At 67.5% G+C, this 13,252-nt stretch overlaps 1 protein-coding gene across 1 annotated transcript; it reads right to left on the bottom strand.

The window, feature by feature from the left end:
• Window positions 1–943: 943 nt before the first annotated feature.
• On the bottom strand, window positions 944–7,564 carry LOC122677300 (collagen alpha-1(I) chain-like). Its single transcript, XM_043877266.1, has 10 exons — window positions 7,249–7,564; window positions 6,873–7,004; window positions 6,470–6,615; window positions 5,985–6,250; window positions 5,484–5,673; window positions 4,362–4,629; window positions 3,026–3,486; window positions 2,477–2,670; window positions 2,274–2,357; window positions 944–1,217 (listed from the first exon to the last, which is right to left on the bottom strand). Exons 1-10 carry the CDS (start codon window positions 7,562–7,564, stop codon window positions 944–946), a joined length of 2,331 nt encoding a protein of 776 aa, XP_043733201.1.
• Between the last annotated feature and the right edge of the window lie 5,688 nt (window positions 7,565–13,252).

The raw sequence follows: 13,252 nt of genomic DNA, 5'->3' as shown, positions 1-13,252 counted from the left end.
TGGGCTGAAGCTTTCAGGGACACAGCACGACCCCTGATCTCCTGGGAGCAGAGCCTGGGGGCCACAGCGCTCAGCGCGTGAGCGCTTGGCCCCGGCCGCAGGACGAGGCTCCCAGGAGGCTGGTTTTGAGCTTTCCAGGCCGGCCAGCAGGCCTCAGTCTAAACAGAGGACGCTGATAAGAGGGCGGTGGCCAGGATGCCCAGGCCACCCACCTCCGCATGGCCTCCTGGGCGCTGTAGGCCTCCAGGGAGGGACACTCAGGAAGGACAGCCCGCGTGCTGGCCATTCCACACCAGTGGGGGAGCAGGCCTGCACCTGGGGGGCCTGGGCCCCAGGAGCCCGTTCCCTGGGCCTTGGGTCACGGGGTGTGGCCCAGAGACAAGCAGACCAGGTCCCTTTGATGGGGAGTCACTAGGGAGAAAGAGGGGGCCACGGACACCCCAGGCCCCGTGAGCTGCTGGCAGGGGCCCTGAGGAACCAGAGGAGGACACTGTCCGGGGGCGGGAGGACGGGTGCTGGTCACACACGTCTACCGCCCTCAGGGCCAGGGTCCGCAGGACACACAGTCCCCCACGGTGCGAACCGGGAGTGTAGCAGCCCCTCCCTTCTAGGGGGGTCTCAGCACAGAGGAGGGGCTTCCCTCATCCCCATGGAGCCCCCTTCAGATCAGACTGTGCTTGGGGGGAGGCTGGAGATGGGTCTAGTGGAGGGGAGTTTCCAGGCAGGCGGGAACCCCGGACTCTGGCGGGGGGCGTGTCAGAGTCCCTCGAGAGGGGTGAGGGGAAATCCTGAAGCCCCCTGCCTCCGTCGGCTGACCCCGCAAGGCTGGGGTTGATGGAAGCCACATGCCTTCCCAGGAGAGGGGCTCTGCGCCCCCCCCTCCCCGCCCCCCAAGCCCAGCCGTGCTCCGCCACCCCCCACCACCCCGGCCAGCTCATGCTGGTCACTCTGGTGCTGGTGGCCTCTTCGTCTCGGCGTCTCCCAGGCAGCCCAGGGTCCCTCCTCCTCGGCTGGTGGGCGAGGTCTGCTCGGCGGGGTCCTTCCATGCCTCCCTCCCTGGCTGGGCCCCTCCTCCCACCTCCTGGCACAGGAAGGGGGCGGATGACTGGAGCAGTCCCCCCTGGCGGGCCGCAGCAGAGGGTGTCCCGGCCACGCGCTCAGAAGCACCCAGGGGCTTCCCCAGGGGCTCCGACCTGCCCTGACGGCCTATGATCCAGCTGCAGAGCCAGGGTCCGCACAGGCAGTGGCTGTGGACTCCCCAGCCCCCCAGGGCCCCAGGACGCAGGATTGGGACTCTGCCGGCCCACCTCCAGGGCCTTGCCGTGGCCCGCCCGCCCAGACACTCAGGATCCACTCCTGGGCTGATGGTGTCTCCACCCTGCCCTCTCTCTGGCCAACCGAGGGGCAAGGGTTTGCCTCCCGAGATGCCCGCCCCCATGGCAGAGACTTCTGTGGGTGCACAGCCCCCCACGCCCAGCTTCTGGGCACGGCCCAGGGGTCAGCTCCGCGTCGCCTCAGAGAAGGGTACCTGGACCCCACCGTCGCCCTTGGGGTGGCCTGCCGTCCGCCTGTCTGTGGGGTCCCCAGGTGGCGCGGCAGTAAAGGACCCGCCTGCCAGCGCAGGAGATGTCAGAGACGCGGGTTCGATCGCCGGGTCGGGAAGATCCCCTGGAGAAGCGGACAGCAGCCCGCTCCAGTATTCTTGTCTGGAGAACCCCAGGCGCAGAGGAGCCTGGCGGGCTGCAGTCCAGGGGGTCACGGAGGCGGACGCGACTGCAGAGGCTTAGCGCGCATGCATGGGGTTGGGATGGCCCGCGTGGCCTTCCCGGCAGCCGCAGCGTGTCCCTGGGACCTCCTTGGGGGTCACAGGATCCATGTCCCCCTCTGGACGTTAGTACCGGGAGGAAGCAGGGTACCCCCACCCACACACCCCTCCAGGGCCGTGTCGCAGAGCTGGGCCAGCCTCGTGCAGCCGCAGCTCGGGCTTTGCCGCGTCCTCCGGGCGGGCCGGCTGCGCCCTCCTGGAGCTCAGCCTCCCTGCTGGGCCCCGGCGCCCTGGCCACTTTGCTGGCAGACCTGCTTTTCCAGGCCAAGGTTGCCACTGCTGAGGGCTTCAGCTGGACAATGATGCAGCATTATCTGTCCGAGGACCCCAGCCTGTCCTAGGATCCCGGCCCTTTGGCCTCTGCTTGGGGAGGCGGCATCCCCAGGGGCTGTGGCCTGGCATGGACCCGCCAGTCTTGAGCTTGAGCCCTAGTAAGGAGGGCCCCCACCTGGGCGGGATGGCCCCCAGGGATCTGCCTGCCCAGGGCTGCAGGGTCCTCAGGCCCTGACGCTCCTTCTGGCGACCCTGGATCCTGGAGCAGGTAAAGGGTCCAGATGCCTTCTGAGTGGAGTTACCTCCTCCATCAGACATGATTGCATCCCCCACCGGGGACAAGACCCTCACTCGCCCTGAGTGGCCTGGAGCACCCACCCCCAGGATGTCTCTGCTGCTGTAACGGGGAACAGGAAAGCCTTCCCCACAGGCGGGCTTGGGACTGGGTCCCCCGCTGGGACCACGAGAGCCCCCAGCTCCTGCCTCATGTCTGTCCTGCGTGGATTCTGCAGCTCTGGGGTCGGGGGACTGCGCAAACTCTGGGGACTCAGGTGCCACTCAGGCCGGAGACCCTGAAGTTCAGGCACCAGGGTGGCCAGCCCGGGAACGGTAACCAGACTGCTCCCATCTCGGCCGGAGCCCTCGCACCCGGCTGGCCACCCACCGCTCCGGCGGGCACCCCCAGACCCCGGGCAGGGCCGGCCGCTCTCCTCGCCCGGCCTGCGGCACCCTCCCCCCCCCACCCCCCATCCTCGGTCCCTCCTCCCTGGGGTGGGGGGCAGGCTCTCCCTGCTGTTCTGCCCTGCCCCTCATCTCCTGCCCCTTCTCAGCGTGTCCACAGACCAACACCCCTCCTGGCCCACCAGCCCTGCCCGGAGACCCCCGATGGGACCCATGCCAGCCCCTCCCCATGGCCCGGGACCCTACGGGACTGTCCCTCCCATGGCCTCCGAGGCGGCTTCCTTCTGGGCCCAGCGGGATAAACACAGGAAACAGGATTAGCAAGGAAGGGGAAGCGGCCCCCGAAAAGGCCTCTGCGGGCCGGGCCGGGTCGGAAATACCTATCCTTGAGAAACAGCTGGCGTCGTGGACCAGGGACAGCCTTCCTGGGGCCGCATAGATGGGGGCGGTCAGGAGGGAGTGGGGGGTGCAGGGAGATGGGCCCTGCTGGGTCGTGGAGCCCACCGCAGAGCGGGGCTGGGGTGGAGCCTGGGCTGGGGTATGGTGGGGGTATCCCCAGAGAGGCGGCCACCCCAGCAGGATGAACGACAGTGGGGAGCACGGTGCTGACGGCCCCCCGATGGCCTGTGGCCCCGCCGGCCGGCACAGTCCATCTGCGGGGGGCACGGGACCCTCTTGCAGTTGCAGCAGCCGCTCTTCCTGCCGCCCTGGAGCCAGCGTGGCTGGTGGTGGCCTGGGTCCTCCGCCCCCACCTGCTTCCCTCCCCCCGGCTTCCTGGGTCGAGGCTTTGGCTGTGGGCGTCTCCTGGGTGTGGGCCTGGCCTCGCCTGCCACCGGTGGGTGGGCACCTCTAGCCTGAGTCTGAGAGGCCTGGGAGCCCCACCGAGCTGCCCGGGGCCATAAGTCTCCTCCTGGCAGCCCTGGGTCTGCCCAGAGGAGAGTCCTAGATGGGCTCCAGGCTCCCCACTGGCCTGACACAGGAGTATCTGTGGAACCACCCCCTACGCAGAGAAAGCAGTGGGTCCTCCCATCAGCCAGTCCCCAACAGTGGGGACCTGAGTCCCTTCGCTGGAAGCAGTGGGACTCTGGGTGGCCAGCGTTTGGGTTGGGCAGTGGAGGCCCGTGTGCAGACTGCCCGCGTTAAGGTGGGGGGAGGGGGTGACCAGAATGTATAGGCTGTAGAGAGAGGAGGGGGGAGGAGAGAGGGGAGGAAGGGGAGAAGGAGGAGGGGGAGGAGGGGAGGGGAGGAGGGGGAGGAGGGGGCCTCTGGGGGGTCAGCAGGAGGGCAAGTCCACACGGCATGCTTGAGTCCGGACACCGCTCACCCAGCTGGTGTCCAGGCCAGGGGCACAGAATGTGGCCCCGGAGGGGGCCCCTCTCAGCTTTCTGGGCTCCCAGAGGTTCTGGCTCTAGCCCTGCGTTCCTGGCCCTGGGTGGTGTCCTGACACTCCAGGCCCTGTGTTCCCAGACAGGCTTGTGGGGCTCCGCTCAGGCCCACTCGTGGTCCCCTCTGGTCCCACAGGCAGCCCCCGAGCGTGGCCCCCAGGTGGCTGGTGGGCATGCTCTGTCTCCCCCACCCCTACTTCCGCAGGCCTGTGGCCCCGCCTGGCCCGGGTGGGGTGGTGTGCAGCAAGAGCGGGGCGAGGAGGAGGGGGCAGAGTGGAGTTTGGGGTCCCGAGCTGAGGGCTGGCCTGGGGACCCTGAGGACTGCCTCTGGGGAGTCATTTCTGGGTCTGGCTCTGAGTTGATGTTGCCGCTGCTGTCCCTATGACCACCGCTCCCCACGGCCACTTGGAAGAGGCCAGGCCACTCCTCTGGCCTTTTCTCCCTGCAAAAGGCTTTGAGGGATTTCTTAGAAAGAGCAATTAGACAGAGCCGGAGGCCTGGCGCTCTGGGAGGCTCCCAGGCCAGACCAACCCGCATCCTCCCCGCCAGGAACCCAGGGTCCCAGGGAGCCAAGGACGCAGGCGGCTGGCCTACCCAAACTCAGCATCGCCCAGGAGAAAGGAGTTTCTTTCCTCTCTAGCCGGCAAAGGCCCCGCGTAGGGGGAACTGTCTCAGAGTCCAAACCATGGATCCTTGTAGACCAGCAAGCCCCTACTACAGGGGGCTTCACAGCTGCCCAACACAGAAGGCCCACCCCTGGCTTCAGCTTCCCCAGGGCTCATGGGTCCTCCTGGGGACTGGCCCCTCCAGCAGTGGGAACCACGACATCTGGGGCTTTGGCTTCTGCTGGGTGGCAGAGGCATGCACGGGGCGGGGGTGGGTGAGTGGGTGGGTCTCCCAGGAACAGAGGATCCAGGAGGCTTCCTGGAGGACAGACCAGTGGGGGTCTCCTTCCCTAAACAAGCGGGAGGTGTGGAGTCTGCCCCAGAGAGCTTGGCTGTGATGCGCTGCTTTCCAGGCACGGGAGGGTGAGCCTGGTTGGGCAGGGACCCCACCCCCACCCCCGAAGCTTGCCAGGGATGGGAGTCACTTGTTGAGGGGCTGTGAGTGGGCAGGAAGCCCCCAGGGACAGAGCAGCCCCCAGGCGCCCTGCCTCTCCCCCTACCCCCGTCCTGCAGGCTTTGAGGCCCGAGCTGGGAGAGGAATGTGTCTGACGTGCCCGGGCCCCCTCCCTGGGCCTCCTTCCATAGGCACCCAGGAGCCCCTGCCCGCTGCTGGGTCCACGGGGCTGGGATGCTCAGCCCGGGAGGAGGCCGCACCTCCACGCTCAGACCGGGCGTGGGTCCCACGGTCCCCAGGGCTCCCAGGCTGTGCCCTCCCGCTGGACACTGAGCCGCCTGCCCCGGGCTGGCAGGGCCTGCAGGACTCCCCTTGTCCCCCAGAGCCAGCCCCACATGTACAGTCCCCCCTGGGAGCAGCGCCCGGGAAACCAAGGCCTGCACAAGCGTCCTGTGCCAGGGCCCCGGGGCCTCAAGGGCAGTGAGACGGCACCCCGAGGCTGAGGGATCTGGCAGAGCTGCCTGGCTCCAGGGAAGCCATTCATCATGGCTGCAGCTCCGCGGTCAGCGCCCCGGGCCAGGCTCCTGCCCCCAACCCACGCTCTGCTGCTGGCGGCTCCAGCTTCTCGGCTCCAGAAGGCTCTCTGACCCTTCTGTCCAAACCAAGGCCCCCCCAGACCCACCCAACACCACTCCCCCGGCCCTGCGGTGTGCCGAGAGCCTGGGTGGCCACTCTGAGAAGTCTTGGCAGGTGACCCCTACCCGTGCCCACAGCACATGGGCACCCCGAGATGAGCCACTTCACAGAAGGACCCCTGCCCCCCGCCCGCCATGGCCCCTCTCAGGAGCATTTCAGTGACGCCTAATTGAGGCAGCGTTTCAGGGGTGCCTTGGGGATGCCAGCGGTGCGCCCCATCTGGGGGCTTCCAGCAGACAGCGGGCCGTTTCAGAGATGCTCCGACCGGGCACCCTTGGCAGGGCGGCCGCTTCCCGGTGGGCACCGCACGCTCCTGGGCTCCAGGCGGGTGCTGGGGAGAGGTCCCCAAGCTCAGCCCACGGGCTGGCCCAGGGCTGACTCTGCCCCTCAGTCGGAGGGGACCTCTGGACGGATGGAGGCTGAAGTTGTGGGTTTCCCTGGGGCCCCCAGGGCCAGACTCCTAGGGAAGGGTCTGTCCCCACTGAAAGCCACACCCTGGGGCCCAACTGGCCTGACTTCTGCCCACACCCCCACCCAGCCCCGGTCTCACCTGCTTGGGGCAAGCACTGGGACCCTGGCAGCTGCTTGTCCCCTGCTGAAGGCCCCCAGGACCCTCCATCAGCTCTTGAAATAGGGCTCCAAAAAGCCCCTTTCCCACAGCCCCGCACCCCCTCGATGGAGCATCAGCCCCCAGACCTAACAGAAGGGCAGGGGGGCCCTCGTGGGAGGGTTTGGGGGAGGATTAGGGCACGTGAGGAGGACCTAGGGCCGGGAGACCCCAGCGGCCTCAGCCTGGAGGCCCAGCCTGGCTGTGCTGGGCCAGGATCAAACCTCCAGGCTCGGCGGTCACTGCTCTCAGCCCTTCCTGCCCGAGACTCCAGGCCAGCTCTCCTGGCCTTGTCGACAGCAATGGTGGCCACAGAACCGAGGCTGGGGAACGCTGGCCCCCAAACCATGCCTGGCGCCCCAGGAAGGGTGCGCACGCCGCCGCCCGGTGCTGTGCTGTCCTTGGGCGTCCCGGCCAGCCGGCCTGGCCTCCACCCAGGGAGACCGCACGCTCCCCGTGGGCAGAGCCACCACGGGTCCTGAACAGGAGGCCCGTGAACCCGGCGGCAGTCCCGCCTGACGGGCCCTGAGTGTGCAGCACCCCTGACACCCCCCAGTACAGTCTCCCAAGCTGTAAGCACCCCAGCTGAAGCCTCCGGTTAACGGGGACGCTTCCCACCCCAGCTCTCAGGCGTGCAGTCCCGGAGAAAGTGCTGGACCCCACAGGCCAAGCAGAAAACCTGGGCGCCGCTGTGCACCACCCCCACGCCCCACCCACCGCACCAAGCGGGAGGCCTGCTGGCTCGGGGAGGGCGAGGGCCCCGGTGCCCAATGCCCGGGTCAGGCCTGGCCAGTGTGGGGGCCAGGGGCCGGGGGCTAGTGCCACGCTGAGACTCTGCAGGAGCCCCACCCCAGAAGTGGCAGGGCGGCCCTGGCTCAGTTTTCGGGGGCTCAGGCCAGGGCCTGGGTACCCTGCCTCTGGGGCCCCGTGCTCTGGGCTGCCTGGCGGGTGCCTGTGCCAACTCCCTGGCCCCGGGCAGGAGGGCTTTGGCCACATCTGCACACTTGCATGGATGGAAAACAGGCCGCCGACAAGCATGTTCAACCTGGAAGCCCTGTCCAGGGGGTGTCCCCGGAGGCCCCGGCCCTCAGAGCGAGCCCAGCGCGCTGGGTGCTCCCAGGACCCCGGCCGGGTTGACGCCATCCACAGCGCTTGTCCCGCCCCCCACTGCCCTCTGGGCGAGGCGCTCATGCCCGCCCTCTGCGGCTGCACCTGCCCTGACCACACGGGCTGGCCCGCTCGGGCTCGTGCTGGCTCCCTGGGCGCAGAAGGCAGACGAGGACAGGAGACGGGGGGACGGGCAGAGGGTCACGCTCTGTCCCGCAGCCTGGCCATGCGCTCAGCGAGGAGCCCTGTGCGGCTCGCCTGCCCTGCCTTCAGGATGGGGATGTCGCCCCGCCCCAGGGTCCCAGGCAGGCGGGGGGAGGCCATGCCTCCCCCGGTCCTTCTACGATGCTCTGTAGCTCGGCCTGAACCTGCACCCGCCCCTCGCCCTGCTAATTTGCCAAACAGGGTGGATCTGACTGTCCCCGATGGTGGATCTGACTGTCCCCGAGATCGTTGAGCCCAGCCCCAGAGCCAGGCCTTCCCCATGGGCTGCCCCAAAGGCCCAGGGGCCACGAGGGGGCTGGGGTACTAAGGTCTGGTGGGGCAGGGAGAAGGCAGGGCCACCGAGCCTGCAGGCGTCCTGCCCACCCCTCAGCCTGCGAGCCCTCAGAAGGGGCCGAGGCCCCACACCTTCCCAGAACCCGAGATTGACGGGGCGGTGAGAAGAGGGCCGTGAAACTTCCAGAACTGGAGCCTGGGAGCCCCTGAGCGGAAGGACAGGGCCCGAGGTGACCCCTCTGCCTGGCCCCTGCTGTCCATCCCGGGGACTCGGGGCTTCTGGCTGGCGCCTGTGGGGTGGGCGTCCCCGCTGCCCTCCCCATTGGGAAGAGGATGGAGAGTGGCTCTGAAGCTGCCGCCGTCTGTGGCCTGCGGGCCTGTGCAGTGCCCGTGCTGACCGGCCTGCCCGCGGAGGGCTGGGGGGCGCTGTGGGGCACAGGCCCAGAGAAGGCCCCGCACCCAGCAGGGTCAGCAGGGGTCTGGGGGCGGGCCAGGGCTGCCACTCGCAGGAGGCAGAGACCAGAGGGGACAGCTGGCAGGGAGGGACCGTGAGGCCGTCCCCTGCTGAGGACAGGGCTTGAGGTGAGGCTGGGGCTGTGAACCTTCCAGGCCCAGGCTGGCCAGAGCCCACCGCTCTCCCAGCGGCCCCTCTGGCTCCCCAGCATCAGAGGAGCGCTCGGTGGTCCTGGCTTAGCAGGGCAGAAGCCTGGACTCCCAGGCTTTGCAGGGAGAGGAGCCCCAGGCCCTCAGCCAGCCGGGCCTTGTGGACAAAGGGCGCAGGCCCTAGCACCCCATTGGGTCCCACGTCATCCTGGGCACCACACAGCTGAGACCACCCTGTCCTGTCCGTGAGCACCAGCCCCTACCCTCCTGGCCCTGAAAGCTAGGGCCAGCAGGCAGGGTGCAGGAGGAGGGGGCGGAGTGGGCGGGGGGACCCTGAGCTGGCACTGCCTCCCGTGTTTCCTGGGGTCTCCGAGCCGCTCGTGCCCTTTCTGGGGTCTCAGCTGGCCCCAGGGCCCACATCCCTGCCTCTCTGGGAAAAGAGCTGCCAGGCTGGGAATGGCTGTGCCCTGAAGTGGCCCTCGGGGACTCCTGGGCACGGGGGCTGGCCGCCCCAGCGCAAGGCTTGGGCACTGGGAGTGTCCCTCCTGCCACGTGTCCTGGCTGTCCCTCAGCCTTTGTCTCCCTGCTGCCAGGGATCTGTGGGCAGGCCGGGAGCCCCCCAGGTCAGCAGCTGGGGTGGGGGGTCCTGCCTCCTCTTCCCACACAGACAGCGGGGGCCTCCCAGGGCAGGCCAGGCAGGCTGGCCCAGGGCCGGGGTGGGAGCAAGGCGGTGGGCCGGGGGAGACCCCGGGCCGGGGGCCGCAAGGAGCAGCTGCAGACGGCAGAAAGGACGCCCCGCGGCAGGCCACGCTCTGCGCGCGATGCCGCTCCTGGAGGCCCCGGCCTCGCCAGCTCTCACTTGCTGACGCTTCTCACTTTCAACTGCTTCCCGTTTCCCGTGTTTGCTTTCCTTGCTCGGGGCGAGTGACCCGGAGCCTGCTCTGCACAGCTTGACTCCTTGGGAGGGCACTTCCCGGCACGCCCGGCGGGTCGCGCCCAGCTGTCCTGCTGCTGAGGTCGGGGGGGCCCCAGAGTCACTGCCCACTCGCTCGGAGACCCCGCTGGGGAGAAGCAGAGGCCGGCTGGTCTCGGGGAGCGCGCCCAGAGCAGGGGCCTCGCTGTGTGCTCCGCACGTCTCTGTGGCTGCAGGCAAATGCCCTCCCTCTCGGGCCTCGGTTTCCCTATTGGTCAAGTTCGGGGAGGGACTGGCCCCTCTGGGCCCCTGGCATGCAGGTGCCAGCACTGAGCACCCACACTGCCCTTTCTGAGCCTGTCATGGCCCCTCCCCCGGGAGCCCCCTGCCCATGAGGACCCCTCTCCGTACCCGTCCATGTGCCCCCCGCCCTGGCTAGCCCCCCGCCGGTGTCTACCCATGCCCAAGGCCCAGCTCTGCCCTGTCCTCTTCTCACTATCCCCTGGGCCGGCTGCGCAGCGGGCATTCTGCAAGGACCACCCTCTCCCTGCAAATGTGCCCCTGGTCCCCATGGCCAGCCCTCTGTGACAGCCGCCCTCCCCACCAGTCAGGGCACCTTCTCAAGGCCAACTGCCCACTGGGCTCCCAGCCCGGGCTGCAGGCTTTGTGGCTAGAGTCCCACCCATGTTGACCAGGACAGCCACGCCAGGCCAGGGCAGGGCCCCAACAGCCACCTGGGGATAGGAAGGTGGTCCCGAGAAGCCATGGGTCAGAGTACTGATTGAGGATGGGAAAATGGGGTGCCTGACTTTTCCCAGGAGTCTCTTGTGGGACCCCCATGGGTGGCGTGGTTATTCGTGCCAGTTGGGTGGCAGGAGCTGGAGGCTAGGTCAGAAGGCAGAAGACCGGGTCGTGCCTACCCTGGGAGATGATGGTCCCCACTGGTGGGGATGAGCCTACTCTCTCACACCTGAATCTGGGCAGCAAGCAGGTGCAGGGGCAGCCTTTCTGGCCCAGGAGGCCTAGAAGGGGTGGAGTTTGGAAAGCCTTGAAGACACTGCACAGACACACAGACAAGGTATCTTCAGGTTGCTCTGGACCAGCTGTCCACAGGAGGCCAAGGCTTTCTGCCCACATGGCTCTCCCGAGGCCCTCTTGAGTGACCAGACTTGCCACCCCTCCCTCAGGGGAAGGTGGTCAACAGGGGCGGGTGGAACAGACCCTTGATCCCTGATGGGCATGCACAGAGCAAGCAGGGCCTCAGAGTCACTGGAACCCCACCACCCACTGAACTGGCCCCTAGAAATGTATCTGTTGGCTAAAGAGGGGGCGTCTGGGGTGATGGAGCCCTTTGGGGTAAAAGGAGATGCCAGTGGCTCTGGGCTCAAAGGCCCCTGTACACACTGGGGGAGGGGAGGAGGCTGTGCACACCTGGGGGGAGGGGAAGGAGGCTGTGCACACCTGGGGGAGGGGAAGGAGGCTGTGCACACCTGGGGGGAGGGGAGGAGGCTGTGCACACTGGGGGAGGGGAAGGAGGCTGTGCACACCTGGGGGGAGGGGAAGGAGGCTGTGCACAATGGGGGAGGGGAAGGAGGCTGTGCACAATGGGGGAGGGGAGGAGGCTGTGCACACCTGGGGGGAGGGGAAGGAGGCTGTGCACACTGGGGGAGGGGAAGGAGGCTGTGCACACCTGGGGGGAGGGGAAGGAGGCTGTGCACAATGGGGGAGGGGAGGAGGCTGTGCACACTGGGGGAGGGGGAGGAGTCTATAGACACTGGGGGAGGGGAGGAGGCTGTGCACACTGGGGGAGGGGAGGAGGCTGTGCACACTGGGGGAGGGGGAGGAGTCTATAGACACTTGGGGGGAGGGGAAGGAAGCTGTGCACACTGGGGGAGGGGAAGAAGCTGGTGCAGGACCGTAGGTCTGGGGCATGACCAGACCCTCACACACACATCCTTGATTTTCTGGTTGCCCTGATCTGGTTGACAGCTGGGAGAAGTTTTTATTTCTCTCCTTTGGCCAAGCAGACACATGTGACCTTGACCATCCTTCATGCCATCCAGTGGGAAACTTGAGCCGCCAAGGCCAAAGGAAACGTGAGCACCCTGGAGAACACGGGCCAGGTGTCAGAGGGAGGAAGGCCTGGACGTGGGGAGGCCGGGGCAGGAGGACGAGAGAGGAGAGGAGGCAGACACCCAGCCTTGTGCAGGGCTGGAGGCCGTGCCCGCTGTCCGCTGGAGGTGAGCCCCTGGAGGAGCCCGTGCCCCTAACGGGCCTCTGTGCAGCCTGGTCACCGGCTGGTCAACCAGCAAGACCAGCTCCCCAGCGCCCCCAGGGCCTTCCTGTCCACACACCCTCACTTGTGGGGTCCTGCATCTAGCCCCCCGGACTCCCTGCCCCTCGGGAGCAGCTGCTGGAGCACAACCTCAGCTCAGGGCCCCAGACTGGCCCCCTGGGAAGAGGGGCAGCCCCAGGGGTGGAGGAAGGCCCCGTCTGCCTCTTGGGGCTGGCAGCCCAGCCTGGGCTCCACAACCCTGGGGCGGGGGGCTCCTGCCCGGAAGGCACATAAAGAAAAATGGGGTCTGGAATTATTTTCTTTGAAAAAAAAATAAATAAAAGAGAAAACGTGCTTTAAAAGAGGAGAGACTGATGTCCATGGTTTGCTGCGCTTGGTCTGGGGCCAGTCAGGTGGTTTCGGGACAAATGGTCCTCTCCTGCTCCGTTAAATGTGACTGAGCCTGAGCTACATTTGCAAACCACATGAGACCCATGGGCAGCCGAGCTCACAACAGGCCGGCCCCCACACAGGACGGGTCCCAGGGGAGGACCGGGGCCAGGGCGAGAAGGCGGCCCCACGGAGGACCCAGCACCCCGGCCACTCGAGCCGCCCATCAGCGTGGGGAAGCCAAGAAGCCGGGATGGGGAGGGGGTGCTGAGAGCCCTCACACAGCCCCTTGCCTCCAGGTGAGGCTGGGGACGCCCAGCTGAGTCCTGGCCTGAGCCCACCCCCCGCTCCCCCTGCCCCGTCCCCCAACCCCGCCAAAGTACAGCCCACCACCCTCCACTGTCCTGGCCCTGCAATGTCCCTCCTCCCCGGAGAGGACGGGCAAGGGCCACGGCTCAGCCAGAGGACCACGGCTCAGGATGGTGGCACACAGAAGCCGGGCCCCCGCTCATGGTAGGGGGTTGGCCCTCATCCATCCCCATCCCCTGTGATGCTGGCTCTCCAGGCCTGTGCCTCGCCTCCCAAGGAAGCGCGTGAGTGCACACACGCACAGACCCACTTGAGTGTGCACACGGCTTCACACGAATGGCTTGAGTGTGCACCAACCAGCAGGAGCCCCTCCAGCCACATGTGGCTGCTGACGTCTTGACAGATTAAAATGAACCAAGCCACATTTGGGGGTCCCCAGGCATGACTGGGCAGACCCAGAACCCCCAACCACCTAAGAATCTTGCTTGGCCATGAGGTTTGGGTGTCTGTCCCCAGGATGCTCAAGGCAGTGGAGGGTGCTGACAAATCAAGAACCCGGATCCCATGTGACGTCCCTTCTCTGCAGGCCCTGTCCAGCCAAGCAGGTCTCTTCTTTGTCTCTGACGGGTGC

This window comes from Cervus elaphus, chromosome 2 (genome assembly GCF_910594005.1).
Source record: "Cervus elaphus chromosome 2, mCerEla1.1, whole genome shotgun sequence".
In the NCBI taxonomy this organism is placed as follows: Eukaryota; Metazoa; Chordata; class Mammalia; order Artiodactyla; family Cervidae; genus Cervus; species Cervus elaphus.
Note: the sequence above shows the minus strand (reverse complement) of the source record. Positions and strands in the feature narration are given on the sequence as shown.